This window comes from Gadus macrocephalus, chromosome 21 (genome assembly GCF_031168955.1).
Source record: "Gadus macrocephalus chromosome 21, ASM3116895v1".
Classification (NCBI taxonomy): Eukaryota; Metazoa; Chordata; class Actinopteri; order Gadiformes; family Gadidae; genus Gadus; species Gadus macrocephalus.
The window spans coordinates 6470382-6494352 of record NC_082402.1 but is presented as its reverse complement, the minus strand read 5'-3'; the positions used below and the strand labels follow the sequence as shown (position 1 = coordinate 6494352).

The window sequence follows — 23971 nt, the reverse complement described above, 5'->3', positions numbered from 1 at the left end:
TGTGTGTGTGTGTGTGTGCATCTTGAAAGTTCTAGACAACTTAAATACAATATGATTAATACATGGGGAAGACCATAGATGTAGGTGATGTATTTTTAATATGCCTCAATAGTTTGGACCAGTGAGTGAGTCTTAACTTTATCATATCTACACCATGGTTTGTTTTTGTGGATCTGAGGCTCCCTTAGTTCACGATCCGTAAGTTATAATCATTGTTTTGATATTTTGACAATGTTTTAGTTTTTAATGTTTTTCTTTGGAATTGTAGAAAAAAGCCCCTTTTCTCATATGTTTTAATCATTCAGTGAAATAGCCTTACCGTACAGTACAATATGCTTAGGTTTGTAGTACGATACATTAATTTGCCATATACACATACACTTCAAAAACAACTTTAAAAACATTAAAAAAACAAAAATAATGGAGGAACACAACTTTTATAGTTTCAGGGATGTCCCACATTTAATGTCCACACCAAAATCAAGGGATTTATTGCAAAAACATTCATTACAATACTGAAAATCCTGACATTCCCATATAAGTTAGATGTATTTATTTGAGGATAATGGTTCTAGTTATTTTAATATTCTTTGTGGTGCATGCATTTTGTGTAAAACATTTTTCATCAGCAATATAGCTGTATCGTTCTGAAAAACTATAATGTGAAGGCGTACATAATGCATACGCATACCTACAACATATCGGTTTTCGCCCCCCATTTCCCTTTAAACCCCTATATACCCCTCATCTCATTTCACAATTCTTTCTCATCTTCAACATTTTAACTTTTAAACATTTGTAAGTGGATGTGAACAGTATCACAATCGTTTACTTAACTCATTGAAGAAGTAGGCCTACACTTCAATTGGCCAAAAAAAGCATAGCATTAGCATAGCATAGCAATAGCATTCAGCTGCAGCCCCGGAGCAGGGGCCTGTGGTGTGGCAAGGGGCCTGTGGAGTGTGATATATAGCTATGATCTAACCCAAATGTATATATATGAAAACGCGGTGCTGATGGGCCAAAAGATTTGATTTTCCGTTTTCTCGCAAGGAATTGTGGGAGCAAGTCAGAACTGAAGCGCTTTGATTGTGCCCATCGAAAATCTCAATTTTGAGGGGATGTTAGCCCTCCCCCTACCCCTTAAGCTACCTTTAAACTGGTATTGGGACAGCCTTTTACAAAAAAAATGCCTTTTACAAAAACCAAACCAGTGGGATTAATTTACATAAAATATGTAAAGGACACAACATTAAGATATAGAACAAAGTCCGAAATATAAAGACAAGACAAAGCAGTCCCATGACCAAAAGCATCCCCATGGGAAGGGAAATCTGTCGCCTTTAACTCCGGTCTTGACGAGCGGTCCGGGTGCTCCTAATCAGCTCCACTGATGCAGCACACCTGAGCGTGGGCTGAGACATGCCAACAGAACAGGGGCAAACACAGAAAGAAAGCCCCCTTCTGAGGCTGAAGTGTGCACGTTTTACTTGATTGTGCCCCTGTGCCACCTAGAGACCAATGCACTGCCACTGCAAGGCCAGTAGAGGGGCGTAACATCATTAGAGGGGCGTAACATCATTTTCACCATAGCTGCATAGTTTTCCTTTCCAGTAAGTCTTCGACACACCACATCGACCAACCCCACGACACAGCAGCAGCAGATCCCAGACCCCATGGGGTCATAAGAATGATACATTCAGGATATCTTAACTACTAATTTGTGATGTTGCCCTATCCCACAGCTTTAACAAGGGTTAGGGTTAGGGATGGTTTTTGCATGTACATTCAGAATTAAAACGTACTGCCTGCATTCAATCCTTTCACATCCTTGTACATCACCGTTCCTTAGATTTTTCACCATTCTGACATCAGAGATCCTCTCATCCAGAAAGTGTGAGAGCATAATATAATAACATTTTGCCTATAATTGTACAACGTATAACATTCCTTCACCACAAATAACTCTTAAAAGCAGTGCCAACATTTAAATATATTTTAACCATTCAGCGTACAGAAGGCAATAGGCTGATTATCATTTAGGGGGCCACTCAATGACATACAGAACCGACATCAACACGCCCACTGAAGTGGTGTGAGAAATACCGACTTTCTACTTCTCATTCACATATGAGGTAATTTACATTTCCTACAGAGAAAATTATATTAACTATAATTATTCAGGAGATTTTCCGGGTACAAATGTCAGGATATATTGTTCACGCATACGGCCCATCAGGAGAATATCAGGACTTACACGTGTGTCTGAAAGCAGCTAGTGTGTGAGCATTTGATTACATTATAGAATTTGTCAATTTATGGTAACAGGGGTAATTGTTCAATGGAAAGTGTAGTTTACTATGCATGCAAATCAATTATTAAATAGCGTTTACTGTTATTTAGGGCTGAAAAGTGCATTGACATTTTAAAATGCAAGGCAACTACTATTGCTTAATTGAAAAATAATAATCATCGTTATTAAAATTCTCTTCCAGTGTCCTGGCCAAGACAGGCAGCAGTAGCCTACAGTCACACATAGCATACACACAAAATATAAGAAAAATAAAACAACTCAAGGGGTAGGGGGGATATCAATATCGCAAGACATTTCGGGAGGCTCATTGTATACAGTAATTTTACATTTGAGCCACAAAGTGTAGTCTTGTGGTGGTGGACTCTATAGACATAATTCACCGTACTGTGTTATTGAAATGTTTCCGTTCTGTGTTATAGGGACACTGTCTCTTTAAGAATCATGTGACTTCTGTGTTGATATGCCGGTCTGTGTGATGTTTGAATTTAATGGTTTTTATTTGACAAAATGAACGTCGTATGTGTGCGCTTCCGTGTATGTGTCGCTGCCTTTGTGTTGACGTGCGGTGTGTCCGCATGCTTGTGTGTGTGTGTGTGTAGTGTGTGCACATTTGTGTGGTTTCCGTGTATGTTCGTGCGCATTTGTTTGTTTGCGGTGTATATATGCGTTTGCGCTTGGCACATGCGCACTTGAGTAACTTTGAGTAACTGGTGCGACAGGCCTACTATTATAGTAGTAAGACAATTTTTTTTTTTTTAATTAAATTTGATTAATTATTATTAATTATAGGGGTCTATCCTCAGGGCCATCCAATCCCTGTACTCCCAAAGCGAGAGCTGTGTTTGCGTCCTCGGCAGCCAGTCAGTTTCGTTCTCAGTGGGTGCTGGTCTCCGCCAGGGCTGCGCCTTGTCACCAATCCTGTTTGTGATATACATGGACAGGATATCGAGGCGTAGTCGTGGTGGGGAGGGGTTGCAGTTCGGTGGTCTGAGGATCTCGTCACTGCTTTTTGCGGATGATGTGGTCCTCTTTGGATCATCGGCCTGTGACCTTCAGCACTCACTGGATCGGCTGGCGGCCGAGTGTGAAGCGGCTGGGATGAGGATCAGCACCGCTAAATCTGAGGCCATGACTCTTAGCAGGAAACCGATGGATTGCTTACTCCGGGTAGGAAATGAGTCCTTAGCCCAAGTGAAGGAGTTCAAGTACCTCGGGGTCTTGTTCGCGAGTGAGGGTACTATGGAGCGTGAGATTGGCCGGAGAATCGGAGCAGCGGGGGCGGTATTGCGTTCGCTTTACCGCACCGTTGTAACGAAAAGAGAGCTGAGCCGCAAGGCAAAGCTCTCGATCTACCGGTCGATCTTCGTTCCTATCCTCACCTATGGTCATGAGGGCTGGGTGATGACCGAAAGGACGAGATCGCGGGTACAAGCGGCCGAGATGAGTTTTCTCAGATGGGTGGCTGGCGTCTCCCTTAGGGATAGGGTGAGAAGCTCAGCCATCTGTGAGGAACTCGGATTAGAGCCGCTGCTCCTTTACTTAGAAAGGAGTCAGCTGAGGTGGTTCGGGCATCTGGTAAGGATGCCCACTGGGCGCCTTCCTTGGGAGGTGTTTCAGGCACGTCCAGTGGGGAGGAGACCTCGGGGACCCAGGACTAGGTGGAGAGATTATATCTCAACACTGGCCTGGGAACGCCTCGGGATCCCCCCGTCAGAGTTGGTCAATGTGGCCCGGGAAAGGGAAGTCTGGGGCCCCCTGCTTGAGCTGCTCCCCCCGCGACCCGACCCCGGATAAGCGGACGAAAATGAGATGATGATGATGAGATTAATTATTAATAATTCATTATTTTATTGAAATTGAACAGAAAAATGAACGTTGAAAGTAAATGAATTCTGTGAGCCATCTGTTGTTTAAAGGAAAACCATACCCTAAAACAAATTATTTTAGATGAAAAGTGGTATGAACTGATCATGGACCATAGCACATCTTACATAAATTTTTTAAAAAAGGATAACATGTACTCATTTGGCCCTCTGGGTAATCTATGCTATTGTATGAGTAACCTGTTATAGGCCGTTTTGGGTTGCCAGGTAATGCCAATCAAACATTGGTGGCTTCACTCTCTGTCTCCCACTTCCTGTCCGCCACGCCTGCAAACGTTATGTCAGCATGGGTGACATCCTCTGCAGTGGCGGCCACATCCTTAAATCACAAACATATACACCCGAATTTGCACATGCATACATGAACCCACGCAAACACATACATATACGCAAACGCACACACCCACACAAGTTTAAGAAAGTGTAGAACAAATTAAAATACCACTGTAATTGAGGATGAGGACGAACACTGTAAGAAGTGCATGTATGTACTCACAGTATTTATTACAGTATTAACGTCCAGTACACTCTGGACGTGCAGCAAGCTGGTCATCTGTAAATAAATTCAAAAATATGTAAAACGGTAATAAAAGGGTTGAATAAATTGCATCCATGTTTCGGACTCCTGAATGATTTGGCTATTGAAGCCATATGAAACTCAATAACCTCAAGGCTGCAATTAACAACCGAGAATCTCTCCTGTGCTATTCTAACACGTCCATTCATGTGAGCTATTATAATAATAATAATTGATCAGTTTTTTATAGCGCTTTTCTAAATACTCAAAGACGCTTTACAAATAAGAAAGGAATACATACAGACAGTACAGACAATCGAACAAAAGGGAAAAAATAAACAACACCACAACAACAGGCAACACATTAAGAGAGCGGGAGAGAGTGGAAGATGGCGGAGAATGATTTGCCAAATGTTGCAGGTGGTTCTGAAGAGATAGGTTTTAGGTCGACTTTTGAATGAACATAGAGTTTCGGATGGCCAGAGGGAGGGAGTTCCAGAGGGTAGGGGCGCTATGGAAATTTGAATAGCGTGTTAGCGTCTGAGAACTATGAAACCACATGTTGCCATAACCTGATGTTCTCTATGTGTGTCCATGTGTACTTTGCGCTGCATCCAGGAACTTGAGGTAACCTACTTGGCTTCCTCTTCTTCACTAGGATCAGAGCCAGCACCACCGTCATGGCACAGCTCACTACTGTCACGGCGATGACTCTGCCGATCACCTCGCTGTTGCCACCGTCCCCGTCTGTCCAAATAATATACAGTTAACAACCGTCTAGCTGAACTCATCTGTGCATTGGGCTCTTTTGGCTTGTTACTTTTGTTGGTGCTTAAAATTTGAAATATATTGCCACATCTACATGGTGGGCTCAATTGTCAGGATACTGACAGTATGCCACTATATCCCTGTTCTCGCCCATGCACCCATCTTGAATTTAATAGACCATTTTTGTTGCTTCGAGGAGGTCTGGTGGTCTCCGTATATAATAAATAAATAAATAAATAAACATCTATATGTAACAAAATAAATAAATATCGATAAATATGTATGTGTATTAATATATATATAAATATATATATATATACACATACATATTATAAATAGGCCTATTATTTATTGATTTTGTTGCTTCGAGGAGGTCTGGTGGTCTCCGTATATAATAAATAAATAGGTATGTATGTACCTATTTACATACATACATATTTATATTTATTTATTTATTATGTACGGAGACCACCAGACCTCCTCAAAGCAACGACAGTGGTCAAGAAGGGCAGGCGAGAATAGGGATATATTGCCATACCGTCAATATGAATTTCATTAATTTCCGAGAGGACGGTCAATGGTCAGATACAGATCTCGTTATCACAATAATTTATATCGATGTATATAAATAGATGTTCATTTATTTATTTATTATATACGGAGACCACCAGACCTCCTCGAAGCAACGATAATGGTCTATTAAATTCAAGATGGGTGCATGGGCGAGAACAGGGATATGGTGCCATACCGTCAATATGAATTTCATTCATATATATATATATAGCCTATTGTCATTTCACGGATCCCTGTGAGACCAGGTTGACTCGGTCGTTGAGACGGAGATCTGTGTGTGTGTGCCACGGAATATCATTGTCATTAACTTGCATTGGAGCAAATTCCGTTGGCGTATCACAGACAATTTAAGTGATTCCGTGAGGCCACTATGGATTTTGAGTTAAGCGCCCGTGGTCGACTTAGTCGTTGATACGGGGATCTGTGTGTGTGCCACGGAATATGATTGTCATAACTTGCATTGGAGCAAATTCCGTTGGCATATCACGGACAATTTAAGTGATTCCGTGAGGCCACCACGGATTTTGAGTTAAGCGCCCGTGGTCGGGGATCTGTGTGTGTGCCACGGAATATGAGTGTCATCAACTTGCATTGGGGCAAAATCCGTGGTCATATCATGGAAATTGGCGTGTTTTCGTGAGGATTCCACGGATTTTGTGTTAAGCGTCATTTCACGGATTCCTGTGAGACCAGGTTGTCCATTTCAGTCAAACTCTCGCACACACTACTATACTCTCTCACGCACACTATATGTTCTTCCATAAACAACTATACTCGCTCACATACATGACTATACACTCTCATACATACATGTGACCAGAGAATAATAGTGTATGTGTATGAGTATAGTGGTGTATATGTAAGGGATAATGCCCTATGAGGTGTCCATTATCAGGAATTAATGGACGACGCGGAGGCGTGAACCTAGACGCGCAGCGTGAAGTCCATTAATTCCTGATAATGGACACTTCGAAGGGCATTATCCCGCTTATACCACGATCACTTGCCAAAGAAAATAAATTAAGGCCATTCATTTCTATTTTCCTGTGTTTTACATTCCAAATATAAAGTTTTTCACAAGCCATAACTTTGTTTCCCTGGTAACGCCTGAGGGTTTGACTAATTCCTGGAACAACCATTACCCTCCCGTAAGGTTCTCATTCAACGGATCGTTGTTCACTACTCCAGTAATTAGGAGGGACCTTAGCTACGACTTGGCAACGGGTTAGGGTTAGGGTTAGGGTTCGGTTAGGGTTAGGGTTAGGGTTAGGGACAAATCAAACATTGAACCAATCATCCGTGTGAAAACTAAAACGCAGGAGCCGATGGTATTTACTACACCAAGTTGTGTGTGAGTGACAGGGAGACCGGTGATTGTTTCCACACCTCGGATACGGACGGGGAACTGCACCCTGTTCTGGACCTGGCGGTTGACCAAAGCCAGGCAGCTGAAGCGGCTGCCACGCTGAAGGATGACATTCAGCCGGACAGCACATTTGCTGGTCCTCTGTTCGGCGAGCATGTAGTCCGGTCGGTTATCATCCTGCCACTTGAGAGACATACCTTGATACAGAGGGCTAAAACACCAACCAGGCCCCTCGAATGTGTTGAGATTACAGCTTAAGGTAATGTTGGCTCCAGGCAATAGGTCAGACCTCAGTAGGGAGGAATCTGAAAGAATACAACAAAACATCAAATGCTTTTTTTTTTTTTGCATGGTACAGTTTGGGAAATATGTCCTAGATTGTTAGCGAGGAATAAAGCTTTCATTCAGAGAACACACCTGCAGCACAACTCCTCCCTGTGGGTTCAGGACCCATACTACCTCTTCTGACAGACATCTCATCTGACCACTACTTGACCGCCACATCATTGCTTTTATTAACACTTGAATTTAAGAACTTACTTTGTTATGGTGCTTTGTGACGCCGCAGCTTTTCCTTCCCATTCAGTCAGTCTTTCATTGACTCAGACGCGGTTAAACTGTTTTGTTGCAGTAAAATATTAATCAAAACTAAAAGTGTAAGGCTTCTGCATAATGTCGGTGTTTAGGAAATATGTGATTGCTGTACGGGGTTTGCTTATTCATCGTCTTAAAAATACAACTTCTCACCGCCGTGTCAGCTGCTCTTATCCTGCCGCATCTAGGAAGCACGCTCCCTTCCGGCGACAGCTATATGGCGTTTGTGCGTTTGCGAATGATGGTCTGAATATTGACTTTGTATGTAGTGGCATGTTTCCATGCAAGAATGTTAACTGTAAGGCCTGATGTAATAATATTTGTTATTGGTGCCTTTTAACTCTGTTTGATGCATATTTGTTGAATGATATGTAAACACCCAGTCTGTGTAGTGTAATGGTATGTAGGCCTACCAATTTGGGGTTGGTCTGTTTAGCTAATATAATGGATGTGTGTTAGTTGCATAGAGAGGCTCTTGATGGACAGAAGCTATACTATACTAATACTATACTATGCTTTCTTGTACTCGCAGCGGTGTAAGGTATGGAGCGTACCTACATCCTGCCGGAGGTGGTGGTCAGATTAAGTTTTTGGTGAGTCACCATGTCCCATCGGTGTCGCCTAATTTAGGCAAACCTTCTATTGGGTGTTGGTGTTTGTTGGGGCAGTGTGAAGCACCTTGAATTATAAAACTGAACTTATTAGAAAAATTAAATCTTGGTCTGACACCTTTCTGGAACCTTTAGCTACCCTGCACATGTAAAGTAAACGTAGAAAAGGTCTTAAGGCCCATAGGCATTACTCACCAGTGATAAGAGACAGATATTGCGTCTCATTCACATCTTTGCTGCACCCATAGCCTCCGACATCGACTTCGGTGATGTTGTTGATGCGTAAAAAACAATTGGACAAAATGTTAAATCTACCACTGTTGGCTGCTTCTCTTCTTGGTATACGAGCGACAAGGGTTGTAACACCTTGCGTGCTATGATGATACCATCGTATGTCTGAGCAGGATCCGTCCAAAGGAGAGACGCACGGGAGGATAACTGAGTGACCTACTCCCCCCATCACGTGGTGGCTTTTGGTTACAGCTGTCAAGATTTGCAGACAAAATGTGACAGATATTAAGAAGCACACAATGTACTGTATATTATATCTCCAGTTAGATATAACATCATATAGAAGGTTGTGTTCATTATCCTTACCGGTGTGAATGAGGGCAACAAGTAGCAGCCCGATGGAACAAAGAGGAACCCCAAACATTTGGTTACTCCGCTTTATTACTGAGTCCCGTTTCTGTTGTGTCTGTTAAGATGTAGTGATAGTCAAGACAGCGACAGCTTCCTGAATTGGCCAACATTCTCTGAATTAATACTTGACATAACCTCCTTATTTGGTAGGCCCTGGGTTGCTTCCCTAATATGCTCATAATACATCTAGTACGTCATATCTCTGAGTAAAGAGCAATGGAAATCATCTCAATGACTGTGTGACAATGGATTTATATTTATTGATTGACGAGATGCATTTAATTTAATTTAAATAATATCTTCGAAAGACTTGAAGGATAGAAAATAATTTAGGCCACAATACACTGATTCAGGCTGTGTCTTGTGAGCGATATTGTATGAGTCTAAAATATATATATAGGCCTATGAAGGAACAAAAATATTGAGTGTCTTCATTGAGAATATTGAGGGATTTATAAATTAGAAATTATATATAATAAAATAATAATAATAAAAAATATTTTACTGCAAACAATTGATGAACTGACATTTTAGTTCGATTTTCAAAAAATAACCATTCCATAACCATATTTAAATAGAATTCAGCTTTTAAGAAATAATAGTGAAAATACTGCATTTTGGAGAGCAGCCGAACTCAACTCAACGTAATGACACTTAAAAGAGCTTTAAAAAAATTGGTGCTTGGCTAACCCACACCCTCTTATATAGGCCTAATAGTCATGGTTGCGGTCGAAAGTCAAATGAAATACATCCTGTATCCTTCCCTAACCTGTTTTCCTTTACCTCGATGGGAAACGTCGTAAGGTCAAGGAAAAATGGAAAGGGGGTAGGAGGATTTAGGGAAAGACAACCGCGGTGCTTAGGGAACCCCACTGTACAACACTAGGCCACGTCATTAGACCGCTAAAAGCGCATCATACTCTGCCCAATGCTTTCTAACGTGCTGTTTAAAGCAGGCTATAAAAACTTGGATAACACGTTGACAAAAAGCATACTCAATTGCTTCAGTTGGAAGTGAAATAATAAAAGGAATATAGGCTACCACTCACAAAGGAGGAATTAAATAGTTGTCACATTGATAATGGTGGCTCACACTCACACTCCTGTCCCCCTATTCTATAGACATAGATCTCAATAAGTATGATTGTATGAAAATAATTGTCGGGTCCTGTTCATCATTTGTTTTTGGTGAATGTTCCAGTGGTCCAGTGTAACCCATGCTTAAGGATATGAGAAAAGAAGCATTGAATCATCTTTCCTTAGCATGAAGAGAATTCAAAGAGGTTTTATCATGGGTGCCACTTGAAGGCGTCCGGATAATTTCAGTCAGTTTAGAACATTGCAAAGCAAAAAGGACCGCATGGGCCGTATACCGCCAGAGAATGTCTAAATGGAAGACGGGCCGTAGACAGGCTCTGGTACCACTCTGTAGTTCAAGTTAATCCTGACCCTCTACAGCGCCCCCTGTGTCTATACCCCAGCATAACACCAGGCACAATCATAGGATGCTTTGTGTAATACTACTCCAATACTACCTTAAAAAACATTCCCACATGACATACATGTTATTATAGTCTACCCCTAACAGTACTGCCAGATGAGGAAGATATTTCATGAGTATATATATACTTTTTATTTTAATAAGTTTGTAAGGGGTAGAGAAGGATTATGAGTGTACCTAGTCAACAAAAGGAGACATAAGAAAAAGCCACTTGATACTGATCCTTGCTGATCTCCACGAAAAGTTTCAGAGGCCAGTTAGAAAAATATGTAATAATATATTTCAGCTATTTATCTTGATAAAATCCATCCACAGCAAAACTGGACTGAATATATATATATATATATTTAAAAAGAACATGGCAATGCTAACATTCAAAAAACACATTTAGAAAAATATCTGTATATGTACACATACACATTATATATATATATATATATTTACACATCCCGGTAATTTAAACCCATCTAGCATCCATCTCATTCCATCGACATTACTTACAGTAGATATTGCATCTGCGACTTATTGCCAGGGCAACTCACTCATCGTTTTCACCATGTGGTTCATGGTCACCAATATCTTTCCATGGATAAGACACTGCGTAGCTGCATAGTTTTCCTTTCCAGTTAGTCTTCGACACACCACATCCACCAATCACACAACACAGCAGCAGCAGATCCCAGACCCCATGGGGTCATAAGACCGATACATACAGAATATCTTGAGTACTTAGGTAATTTGTGACGTTGTCCTATCCCGTAGCTTCAACAAGTAGATGGTCTTTGCATGTACAGTCAAAAGTAGAAACTTACAGACTGCATTCCACCATTTCCCCTTCTTGTGTAAATTGTGATGTTTCCAAATCCTTCAGCCTTTACAAGTGGATGGTCTTTGCGTGTACATTCAAAATGCAAATTAACTGCCTTCATTCAACCCTTTCACATCCTTGTACAACACCGGTCCTTTGCTTTTCCCCATTCTGACATCAGAGATCCTCCCATCCAGAAAGTGTGGGTTGTGTATTTTTTGTGTAATGGAGGAAGGATGAAATAGATCATCAAATGTGCTTTGTTATTACTGCATAAGAAGGCAAACCAAATCAGCTTTTTGGTTAAGAACAAAACAAAACTGTTTTGCAGCAAAACAAAGCACACATCTCAGACATACAAAGAAGGGGTTGATCTGGACTAAACCGTGATCAGTACGTGCCGTGCCCGGCACATCGAATTAACACTAACACCCAAAATTATACATCACAAGTTAAAATATGAATAGTTACTACTATATCTTTGCAGAAAGAGATTTCATTGGTTCACAGCCGTCAATGTGATTACCACACCCTACACATTCATTATCAGACTACGACACAAAAAAAGAGACATGACGTCGCAAATTAATAGCAATGTGTGAAACTGGGCCAAGGTTAAGCCTTTTAAACCACACAAATGATAGAAGGGCATTAACATAACGCATTAACATAGCGCACTCAAATAACGACTTTTATTCCCAGAATATTACTACTTTTTCTCTCTATATACACACATATATATAAAAAATATAAAAGAGAAAATGAAAATCTGGACTGGGACATTCATGCGCAGACTGAAAAAAACCTGACGTGCCACACCAAAGGCTGCCGCTGGAGGCTAATCCAAAAGGCTACACCCAAAAAGTACATGAATCCTGTGAGCCATCTGTCATTTTAAAGGAAAACCGAACCCTAAAACCAGGGCCTGGTGCTGGCCGTTTCGGTGCCCTACGCGAGCGGGGGGGGGGGCGCCTCTTTTTATATATTAGGTAAAAACATCTAATTTGCCGAAATTGAGTGATAGGTTATACAATTAAGAAAAAACTACGGTGGGCCTCTTCATAACTAATTTATATATTTTTGTAATTCAATAATGTAATAAAACATATATATATTTTTACCTTAATTTTTGGTACTCCCCCCAGGTACTTGCTGCCCTACGCACTCTGCGTACTCTGCGTATAGAGAGCGGCGGGCCTGCCTAAAACAAATTATTTTAGAGGAAATGTGATGTAGTGGCCGGGTTGTATCATAGTGGTATGGACTGATCAGGGACCATAGCACATCTTACATGCAGTTTTAAAAACGTAAGATATGATGAAAACATGCACTCAATTTGCCCTCTGGGTAATCAATGCTATTGTATGAGTGACCTGTCATAGGCCGTTTGGGGTTATCAGGTAATGCCAATCAAACATTATTCGCGACCGATGGGTTGTATGCCAGCATAAACGGTGTCTTCACTCTCTGTCTCCCACTTCCTGTCCGCCATGCCGGTAAACGTTACGTCAGCGTAGGTGACATCCTCTGCAGTGGCAGCCACATCCTGCAAACATGAACCCACGTGCCACACACACACACACACACACACACACACACACACACACACACACACACACACACACACACACACACACACACACACACACACACACACACACACACACACACACACACACACACACACACACACAGTTATAGTTGGAAGAATAGAAGTTTAATTAAGTATGGAATTCATTAAATTACCACATTAAGAAATGTATGTACTCACAGTATTTATTACAGTATTATCATTCAGGGGAGTCTCTGTACGGGCAACAAGCTGGTCATCTGAAATTAAATAGAAAAATATGAATGTAAAACGGCATTGAAGGGGTTATAATTCGCAAACCATGTTTCGGAATCCCCAATCATTTGGCTATTGAAGCAATATGAAACTCAAGAGCCTCAAGTCTGCATTTATCATTTAACCCCAGATAATCTCTGTTGTGCTATTGCTATGTTGCCTCAGTTTTCTTTAGCATTGTGTGAGGTGAAGCAATCTGCTCTATGTGTGTATGTTAAACTGCATCCAGGAACTTGACGAAACCTACTTGGTTTTCTCTTCTTCTTTTTCTTCATTAGGATCAGAGCCAGCACCAATGTCATGGCACAGCCCACTACTGCCACAGAGATGATCACCTCTTTGTTGCCACCGTCCCCGTCTGTCCAAATAATATACAGTTTACAACGGTCCAGCTGAACCACTCTGTGCATTGGGCTCTATTGGCTTGATACTTTTGTTTGTGCTTAAAATTTGGTTGTATTGCCTCTTTTACATGGTGGGCTCAAAAGTTAGGCCTAAATCATGGTATTAAAATAAACCATCTAGGCTATTGTATGCAGTCATGGTATTGTAAGACAGTTTTGATAAGGGTCCACCAAATATGAAATACTGACTATATTGTACTAATAAAAAAATTAAAAAAAGTAAGTAACTAAACATTAGAAAGACAAGCTTTATTCAGTGCCTGTTTGCTTATTGGTGTGTATCCACATTATAGTTTTGTTTAAATAAAAACTGAATTCACCAGCTACATTGGATCCCCCATCATGACCTTGATCGTCATTTTCTGAGTTAGGCATGGGAAGGCCTCTTCCCTCAACTGTGTGAAGACAAATCAAACATTGAACAAATCATCTGTGTGAAGACTTAAACACAGGAGCCATTTATTTACTACACCAAATTGTGTATCTATGAGTGAGTGAGAGTGAATGAGTGAGTGAATGAGTGAGTGAGTGACAGAGAGAGACTGGTGATTCTTTCCACACCTCTGATACGGACGGGGAACTCCACCCTGTTCTGGACCTGGCGGTTGACCAAAGCCAGGCAGCTGAAGCGGCTGCCACGCTGAAGGATGACATTCAGCCGGACAGCACATCTGCTGATCCTCTGTTCGGCGAGGATGTAGTCCGGTCGGTTATCATCCTGCCACTTGAGAGACATACCTTGATACAGAGGGCTGTAACACCAACCAGACCCCTCGAACGTGACCAGATTACAGCTCAAGGTAATGTTGGCTCTGGGGAACATTCGAGACCTCAGCTGGGAGGAAACTAAAAGAACCAAAACAACCCAAAACATCAAATGCTTTTTTTTGCATGGTGCAGTTTGGGCAATATGTGTCTGAGATTGTTAACGAGTAATACAGCTTTCAACACACCTGCAGCACAACTCCTCCCTGTGGGTTCAAGACCCATACCCCTGCTTCAGAAGACATATCACTAACTGACCAACACTTGACCGCCACGTCATTGCTTTTATTAACACTTGAATTTAAGAACTTACTTTGTTATGGTACTTCCACACCGCCCAAACAGACCCCCACAGATACCTTCATACTGCCGAACCCCGTGGTGGTGGACAGATTAAGTTTTTGGTTTGTTACAATGTCCCATCTGTGACGCCTAACTTAGGCATACCTTCTACAGTTGGGTGTGGATGTTTGTTGGGCAGTGTGCAGCAATTTGAACTATAAAACTGAACTTATTAGAAAAATTAAATCTTGGCCTGACACCTTTCTGGTTCCTTTAGCTACCCTGCACATTCAAAGTAAACATACAATCTACAGGCCCATGGGCATTACTCACCAGTGATAAGAGACAGATATTGCGAGTCACCAAAATCTTTACTGCACCGATATCTTCCGACATCCACTTCGGTGATGTTGTTGATGTGTAAGGAACAATTAGACACAATGTTAAATCTACCAGTGTTTGCGTCTTCTCTTCTGGGGATACTAGCGACACGGGTTGCACCACTTTTCGTTTTATGAACCCATCGTATGTCTGAGCAGGATCCCTCCAAAGGAGAGACGCAGGGCAGGATAACTGTGTGACCCACTCCCCCCATTACGAGGTGGTCTTTGGTTACAGCTGTACAGATATGCAGACAAAGGGTCACAGATATTAAAAACACACAGTACTGTATATTATATCTCCAGTTAGATAAAATATTACAGGGAAAGTTGCGTTCAATATCCTTACCGGTGTGAATGAGGGCAATAAGTAGCAGCCCGATGGAACAAAGAGAAACACCAAACATGTTGTTTCTACGCTTTATTACCGAGACAGAGTCCTGTTTCTTTCGTGTTCGGTAAGATGTAGTCTTAGTCAACACAGAAACAGCTTCCTGAATTGGCCAACATTCTCTGACCCCAGACTTGGCATTACCTCCTTATTTGTTAGGTCCCAGGGTTACTTCCCTAATATGCTCATAGTATATTAGTACGTCATATCGCTGAATAAAGAGCAACACAAATTATCTCAATGACGGTTTGGAATGCATTTTTATTTATAGATTGAGTACATCCATTTATAAGTAAAGTTATTTCCTATTTTGCAATATTTGCATATTTGTTATATTTTTTCAACCTTTGGTTATTCTCCCAAAACTTAACAAATAATTGTGTTTTCCCATTAAAACTCCTTTCAATTGTAATGTCCCACATGGTAATCTTTTGTGTTCATTTTTCGTATGCAACGCACGCAAATAATAAGCAAAACAATTATACAATGTATATATATATATATATATATATTATGGTAACCCGGCACGGTGAGCGAACCACCACCTCCCGAAACAGGACACAACTTCGCTGGGCAAAAGCCAAAAAGGCAGTTTAAATCCAAAAACAAACAAGTCTCATACTGAAAATAATACAACAACGAAAAAAAAACCTGGGAGGAATCGACGGTGCTATCTCCCCGTGGGTGGAATCCCGTCACCCACGAGGACCGGTCTCTCCGTGCAGGAGCTCCAGGGCTGGGAGAGCCCCAAATGAGTGGAGAAGCGGGCTATTTAAGCCCTGCTTCTCCACCTGTTCCTCAGGTGCTCTGCATATCCTTAATTGGCCCGGGCCGGGTTGCCACAATATTTTCTACTTGCTGTAGTTTGGTCTGGCTTTGCGAGACTACCACAGTATGGAAATGATTGAGGATCTTCATTGAGAATATTGAGGGATTGATGTATCATACACCAAAATACATACATTAAAAATAAATAAAAGGATTGTGAATTGTGTGTCGTTTTTAAAGTTCCTGTCCCAAGGAATTGTGGGAGGGATTGAGCGCATTTCCTTTCGTAAAAGGACGGTTGAGTAGGAAGAGGAAGAATTAATGCACCTTTCCTCAGCATGAAGAGAATTCGAAGGTCTTATAATGGCTGCCACTTTAAGACGTCCGGTCAGTTCGGGTCAGTTAGGTACTTTCCGATGCAAAAAGGACTGTCTGACTGACCACAGCCCATGGCTGTACAGGTAGGCCTACCACTCTGTATTTCAAGTTAATACTGACCCTCTACAGCGCCCCCTGTGTCTTTTCCCTAGCAAAACACCAGGCACAATCCTAGGACGCTTTGTGTAATTATACAACTCCAATACTACCTTAAAAAACATTCCAACATGACAGAAATGTTATTATTGTCTACCCCACGACAGTACTGCAGACCAGATGAGGAAGCTATTTCATGACTCTATATATATACAATTTATATTTTAACAAGTTATTAAGGGCTAGAGAAGGATTATGAATGTACCAAGTCAACAAAAGTAGAGCAAATAAGAAAAAGCCACTTGATACTGATCCTTGAGTTTATTTAACCACCTGTCCACAACATCAGGAACCATCTCCACAAACAGTTTCAGAGGCAAGTAAGAAAAATATGTAATAATACATTTCAGCTGTTTATCTTGATAAAATCCATCCACAGTAAAACTGGACTGAATAAATATATTTCGAAAAACCATGGTAATGCTAACATTCCAAAAAAAACATTTAGATTGAAAAATATCTATGTATATGTACACAGACACATATATATTTTTAATTTATTTACACATCCCGGTACTTTAAACCAATCTAGCAGCCATCTCATTCCATCGACATTACACACAGTAGATATTGCATCTGCGACTTATTGCCTGGGCGACTCACTCTATGTTTTCACCATGTGGTTCATGGTCACCAATGTCTTTCCACGGATAAGACACTGCGATAGCTGCATAGTTTTTCTTTCCAGTAAGTCTTCAAAACATCGACCAACGCCACGACAAAGCAGCAGCAGATCCCAGACCCCATGGGGTCATAAGAGCGATACATTCAGGATATCTTAAGTACTTGTGACGTCGTCCTATCCCATAGCTTTAACAAGTAGATGGTCTTTGCATGTACATTCATAATATAAACTTACTGCCTGCATTCCACCTTTTCCCCTTCTTGTGCAATTGTGTAATTTGTGATTTATCCCAATCCTGTAGCCTTTAGAGGTCAATGGTCATTGCGGGTACATTCAAAATGGAAACTTTCTGCCTGAATTCCACCCTTCACATCCTTGTACCACACAACTCCTTAGCTTTATCCCTTTCTGACATCAGAGATCCTCCAACCCAGAAAGTGTGGGTTGTGTATGTTAGTATAACGGAGAAAGGAGGAAGAAGATCATTAGTCAAATGTGCTTCATAATTACTGCATTAGAAGGCAAACCAAATCAGCCTTTTTGGTTAAAAAGAAAACAAGACTGTTTTACAGCAAGATCTTCAGACAAAACACACATCTCAGACATACACAGAAGGGGCTGATCCTGACTAAACCGTGATCAGTACGTGCAGTGCCCGGTCCATCAAAATAACACTAACACCCAAAATGATACATCACAAGTTAAAATGCATAGTGAGTACTATGACTTTCATTTGTTCACAGCCGTCACTGTGATAACCAAACCCTACACATTCATTATCAGACTACGACACAAACAAAGAGACTTGAAGTCGCAAATGAATAGCATTATGTGAAACTAGGCCAAGGTTAAAACTTTTAAACACAACAAATGATAGAACAGCATTAACATAAGTTAGTAAGACCCAACAAACCATTCATAATAATACAAATAAAGTACAGACTAAAAATATGCAGCAAGGTTGTCACAACCTCTGATGACATACAAAGACATGAAAATACCAGCACCATGCGAATGTGTTTCAGTAATAACACAATAAGGCCCACTCTAGCCAATTTGAACTAGTTTTGGTTCAGCAAACAAACTGTCAGATACGTTAATATCGCTGTGCCCCATGCCATCTTCCAGATTGGTTTCCCCATTCACGATCACAATCGATTTTAAGAGAATAAAAATAAGGCTGAAAAAACTATACATGCATGTATAAATATAAATAAAACAAAAAATATGCATATAACTGCAGCCCAAAACCTCATGATGTACAGTGTTTTCAGTGGGTTTCAGTGTTTGACCTGATACAGTTCATTAGACGATCCTGGGTTAGTAACATGCATAGAGCATGGCTTCGAGACAGTTTACAGCCAATGTTTATGCATTTCTTAAGCGTATCGTTGTTATTTACCATTGCTCATTATCCCTTATCAAACACTTATTCAGAGAAAGAATAAGTACTTATGTCTTGTAGGTCAATTAGTTCATACATTAGATCAAAAATTATGGACCAGCATGCAAATATGATTTATGCTAAATACCAGCTGTACATCACGAAAGTTTGTATATATGGCAGTTTTAACAAACTGCCATACATTTGGTAAAAAGGCAAACTCCGTAATTTGGTAATACCTCTCAAATTTATAAATGCCATATAAAAAAATAAATATATATCGGTTTTGGACAGCATTATTATTATTACTATAACAGTATTGCAATTTTTTACCGAACCAAAGCATAACACTCTACCTTCAAAGTTGGGATGCATTGGTCGGATCGGAAACTTTATAACAATCCCCGGCAAAGTGCCTTGCTCAAAAGCCGGAGGAAGCAACCCTCAGAAGCTGGAGACCTGCACCTGGTCCTGGCCTGGCGCCTGGAGCTGGGCAGGGTGGGTCGGCGGGGCCGCCTCACAGTCCTTTAGCCCTGCCTCCCTGTCCCGGGCCCACATCAGGACGAGCGTGACCGTGGCGAAGGTGGTGGCGTTCACGGGGAAGGCCCGGAGCAGCGTGGAGGTGAGGCCCCGCGTGAACACCATGTAGCCCTCCTTCTTGACGCTCTGCCTCACGCAGTCTGCGATGCTGGCGTACTGGTTGACCCCGCCCACGCCGTCCGCCTGTAGGCGGGACTTGATCACATCCACGGGATAGGTGGAGAGCCAGGAGGCGATGCCCGACATGCCGCCTGCGAACAGGAGCTTGGGTATCATGAAGGGCGCATCGGGCTCGCAGCCGATGGCGCGGGTCAGCACGTCGTAGGTGAGGAAGTACACGCCGAAACCGGGGGTCTCGCGGATCAGGGTGGTCAGCATGCCGCGGTTGATGCCGCGGAAGCCCTCGCGGTTGTAGATGCGCACCAGGCAGTCCAGGGAGTTCTTGTACAGCTTCCTGGTGGACTTGCGCTCCCCGGTGCCCTGCATCTGCAGCCGCGTCTTGGCCAGCTCCATCGGGCAGCAGATCACGCACTGGATGGCGCCGGCGGCCGCACCCGCCAGAAACTGGTTCATGGGCGTGTCGCGGCCCAGGTAGCGCATGGCGTTACCCTGGACGCCAAACACTATGGCGTTGATGAAGGTCAGGCCCATCATGGGGGATCCGATGCCTTTGTACAGACCGAGCATCTGGACGAAAACGTTGGATTAGATTAATTGATCATTCAATTAGTCAATTTAACGATTCACTGCTAGCATTTTGGCAGATTTATAATCTAAAGAGGATGAACGGATTGAGGTACATGTCATGAGGAGCCAGCTTGCTCAAGGGTGCCTGTATAGGACTGTGGACATTCTTCGGCTGGGATTCAAACCCCCCTGGCCAGTACAGTCAACTGCCTCGACATTGATGTAAAATAGTTTCCAAATTCAAACACAGTGGGATGACATCAAGCGGCACTGCAGATGGCCCTCCCGTTGATCTGAGCCGCATTTCAGAAGGACGGAAAACAAAGACAGGCGCCTGAGTCACAAGACCAGCTGCGTCGGACACAGATCAGATTTCAGGTCACCTCTTTGACTTACGATAGAGAGGCAAAGTAACCCGTCTTTAACCGGGTTGCATTGTAAACAGCTATTTTATTTGTTTACTTTAGTAAACTTGGTGCATCATAGTAAAGAAAAGCTTACTAGCGAGTTGAGTTTAACAGCGCCTCTGTATTGCACAATTACAAGGTTGATGGGAAGGAAACACTGGCTTTGTAACAAACGCCTCTCAAGTTACCATTCAAGGAGAATCAGTGGGAAGCATAAGGAACAGATATCCTTCGCCAGTGTGCTTCTCTTCCATTGGCAACTCATTCATCGTATTATATTACTCTCTTTTTAAATTTGTCATTATTCTTGAGAGTGAAATACACTCGGGTGTTTTAATTTTTTTTTTTTTTGTAATTTGATATTGCTAATGGTGTGCTTCTTTGTTTGCAAGTAGTTGACGTGAGCTTTGACTCAAGAATGTCCTGGGCCAGTTTGCCCTCGTGTTACACTGCCCCTTCGAGGAAGAAAATAAAACGGGTTGACTTTGAGGTTATGGCCGGCTATAGATAGGCAGATCGCATAGCGTGTGAACAACACACAGCATGGAGAACGGTGGACGTACCGACTCTTGCCGTATGATGGACTGGAAACAGTGAAAGGTCCCGCGGTAAAGAGGTTTGTCCACATTCTGAATCTGCAGCCTGACCTTCAGGAAAGGAAAGACAAAAAGGCATATTATTTTACTGACGGGCTCAATCTGGATAATAAAACACACCGACATGTTTTCATTTCAGAAGGTCGTTAGAGATAGAAGAGGACATTAAAAGATAGTTTACTCTGTTCTAAGATTGAACAGAATGGAAGTAGCAGCACATACAGTGACCTACCTTCACTGTGTCGAACGGATGCCCCACTAAGACGCCGGCAGCACCTGGAGACAAACAAGAAAAGTGACATTGATGTCTCTTAAGAGCTAGAAGTTGAAACACAAATGGAAATCGAGACACACCCTAGATTTCCATGGCTAGCTACCTAGCTGTTATACGGTTTGTTGAAAGTATAATTATAGACGGCACAGTTGCCTCCATCTCCTTTCTAACCTGTCTGTTTTAAGGTCACTCTTTAATGTCTTTAGGCAGTCTTTAGTTTGAGGGAACCGGTTTGTATTTGGAAACTACAGACAATTTGATTGTATATAAGCACTTGGTTGGTTTCAGAAAATGTTCAACTAAATATGATACATCAGGCCAACTTGTCTTTTAGAGATGAAAACAATATCTTAACTGTCATTTTAAACTGTGTTAACACTTGATGTGGGGCTCCTGGGTGACTGTAGATGTGTCGCTGTAGTTATAGACTTCTTGGAAAGTTACATAACACAGGCTTATTTGGAGGCCATGTTCTCTTGACAGTTTGGTCTGACTCAGTTGACCCAAAACACTTGGTGTAATGCAATACTAGGGATTGCCTAGCGGAAAAGACAGTCGTGAAATATTTACCCAGTACCTTTACAGAGGGTAGCATTGTAGATTTTTCATGCCATTAAATCTTCTAAAATATATCTGAAAAATGTATTCCTAGTGCTAGATTAAGTATCCAAATTCTTCAGTACATTTTCGAAAAAAAATCTTTAGATACATCTATAGAAAAAAAGATTGCACAAACAGCCATTAGTTATGAAGGTACCTGCGTCACAAAGTTAACCGCACCTGGCAAATCCTGCCTAAGACCTGTTTTGTCATATGGCTTACACATGCAACTTATCAGGAACGTGCATCTTCACTGGAAAAACAAAATGTTGAAAGAAAAATAAATGAGTCAGTGAGCTCAAGTTTATAAATGTCTGTCTGCATTTTATTTGAAACAGGAAGTTATGCTAATTGTTTACACATCATCTTATTCTGTTAACATAAAATATAATTTTATGGTTAAAAAAAAATAAAGAAGCTATCTGTTAAACATGAACTTCAAAATAGTAATCTATGCCATATTTTCATTGTACCTGAAATATGATCGTTCGCCCACCGTTTGTGAACTTCTACTCAGATCTCAAATTGGTTTCTTTACATGACGTCGAAGGTCCTTTTCGAGGCACTTTGACGTCACGACGAAGGGATCCCTCCCTGCGAGGTGTGTGTATGGATGTGTGGAGCTGTCTAGTAGGCAGCGGTGGATGTTGATGGCTGCGTCCGGGAGAGGGCGAACCTTTTTGGACAATAATTAGTGGCGCATTTCCTACAAGACATCCCTTATTAAAACGCCCGCGTTATAATAGTATACGCTACTAATAAGTGTAACGACCAAGGCGTTGGTCGTAACACTTGGGTTAACACCCCCCCTTTCCATCCTAGTACTAGCCTAAAATGTCCTATTCTTTTTTAACTCATGGTTTTCAAATTCGACATGAACAGGGGTTCGCATATACTTTAAACCAAGCCTAGGTGAACACCATTTTGATTTGTCATCAGGTATACCACAACCTTAATAAGAGTACGGAATTTGTACGCAATACGAGAACATCCTTCGTCAACATGAGAACTATGAGTCTGCAGGCATTTCTGAGGATCTGAAACGAGCATTATTGCGCTCTGCCTACAACTGTCTGGGGATAGATCCGTGATTGTTGAACATTGTTTATCACAGTAATCAAATTAATCCAATGAAACGTAAACAGTCCTGTGTTGTACAGACGCAAACACCAATGCATTTGGTTTGAATGAAATGAAGTCAACCAAAAATAGTGCGCGGTCTGCGGAATTCAGGAAATGCTCATGAAATCCTGCGATAGAATTACAACACGTCCTACCGCTTCCAGGATATCTTGATCATCATGTTGGATGATGGTCATTAGATATAAGAACCGTCATCATCACGCATTCAACTTTGTCTGGTTCAAGGTTTAAATGCCCTTTATCGCCCTTATCCCGGTGAACGCATCGAGTAGGGCAGGGCAATGTCGACCCTTACTTACCACCAATGCAGCCAGCGAGGAAGTCCATCACTTTTTTAAAAACTCCCTGGAAGAGAGAGAAGCAAGCACCTGCTGGCTCTAATACTAGGGTTGACTGATTACTTTTCTCTGTCCCGCACTGGCCACTATGATCGTTAAAGTTCCCCTGGTTGACACCCTTCGATGGTTTTGACCATGAGTCGACGTTAGCCAGCTATTCCCTATGCCTTTTCACGAATATCTTCCTTAATTTCATATTCATATTAATGCTCATTTTAATGTTCATTTTAATATTAATATTAAATTGCACAATAGCAAACGTTACAATTCGATACACCTTGGGTTTAGCCGGCTGGTAGCATGAAGCTGGTGAGAAACAGACATACGCTCTTGACCTTAGCTGTGGGCGTGACCCTGATGGAGAAGACAGCCAATCAGAGTGAGATGGAACCCGTTACGCCCTGGTTAATCGACTTACCCCCTTTTTTGA

The 23971-nt window shown here is 41.7% G+C and overlaps 2 protein-coding genes across 9 annotated transcripts; both read right to left on the bottom strand.

The window, feature by feature from the left end:
- Positions 1 to 4142: 4142 nt before the first annotated feature.
- LOC132450224 (uncharacterized) lies at positions 4143 to 16148 on the bottom strand. 8 transcript variants are annotated; one of them, XM_060042284.1, is made up of 7 exons: positions 15604 to 16148; positions 15208 to 15492; positions 14389 to 14673; positions 14148 to 14222; positions 13671 to 13781; positions 13349 to 13407; positions 4143 to 4516 (listed from the first exon to the last, which is right to left on the bottom strand). In XM_060042284.1, exons 1-7 carry the CDS (start codon positions 15659 to 15661, stop codon positions 4415 to 4417), a joined length of 975 nt encoding a protein of 324 aa, XP_059898267.1. In that variant the 5' UTR covers positions 15662 to 16148; the 3' UTR covers positions 4143 to 4414. The 8 variants fall into 8 exon arrangements, with proteins under 8 accessions (XP_059898267.1, XP_059898271.1, XP_059898272.1 ...); XM_060042288.1 differs by lacking the exons at positions 13349 to 13407; positions 13671 to 13781 and adding exons at positions 4694 to 4750; positions 5351 to 5461; XM_060042283.1 differs by lacking the exon at positions 4143 to 4516 and adding an exon at positions 12253 to 13123.
- Positions 16149 to 17193: 1045 nt separating this feature from the next.
- LOC132450226 (mitochondrial basic amino acids transporter-like) lies at positions 17194 to 23922 on the bottom strand. The gene is made up of 4 exons (XM_060042292.1): positions 23503 to 23922; positions 21419 to 21462; positions 21154 to 21237; positions 17194 to 20183 (listed from the first exon to the last, which is right to left on the bottom strand). Exons 1-4 carry the CDS (start codon positions 23528 to 23530, stop codon positions 19401 to 19403), a joined length of 939 nt encoding a protein of 312 aa, XP_059898275.1. The 5' UTR covers positions 23531 to 23922; the 3' UTR covers positions 17194 to 19400.
- Positions 23923 to 23971: the final 49 nt, after the last annotated feature.

Coding starts and splice junctions, on each gene's coding strand:
- LOC132450224 (XM_060042283.1), bottom strand. CDS start 15,661: ATGTTTGGTGTTTCTCTTTGTTCCATCGGGCTGCTACTTATTGCCCTC. Junction 14,223..14,388: donor GTTCCCCGTCCGTATCAGAG/GTGTGGAAAGAA, acceptor GTCTTCACACAG/TTGAGGGAAGAGGCCTTCCC. Junction 13,408..13,670: donor AAAGAAGAAGAGAAAACCAA/GTAGGTTTCGTC, acceptor ATTTAATTTCAG/ATGACCAGCTTGTTGCCCGT.
- LOC132450226 (XM_060042292.1), bottom strand. CDS start 23,530: ATGGACTTCCTCGCTGGCTGCATTGGTG. Junction 21,463..23,502: donor CCTCGCTGGCTGCATTGGTG/GTAAGTAAGGGT, acceptor GTTTGTCTCCAG/GTGCTGCCGGCGTCTTAGTG. Junction 21,238..21,418: donor ATCCGTTCGACACAGTGAAG/GTAGGTCACTGT, acceptor CCTTTCCTGAAG/GTCAGGCTGCAGATTCAGAA.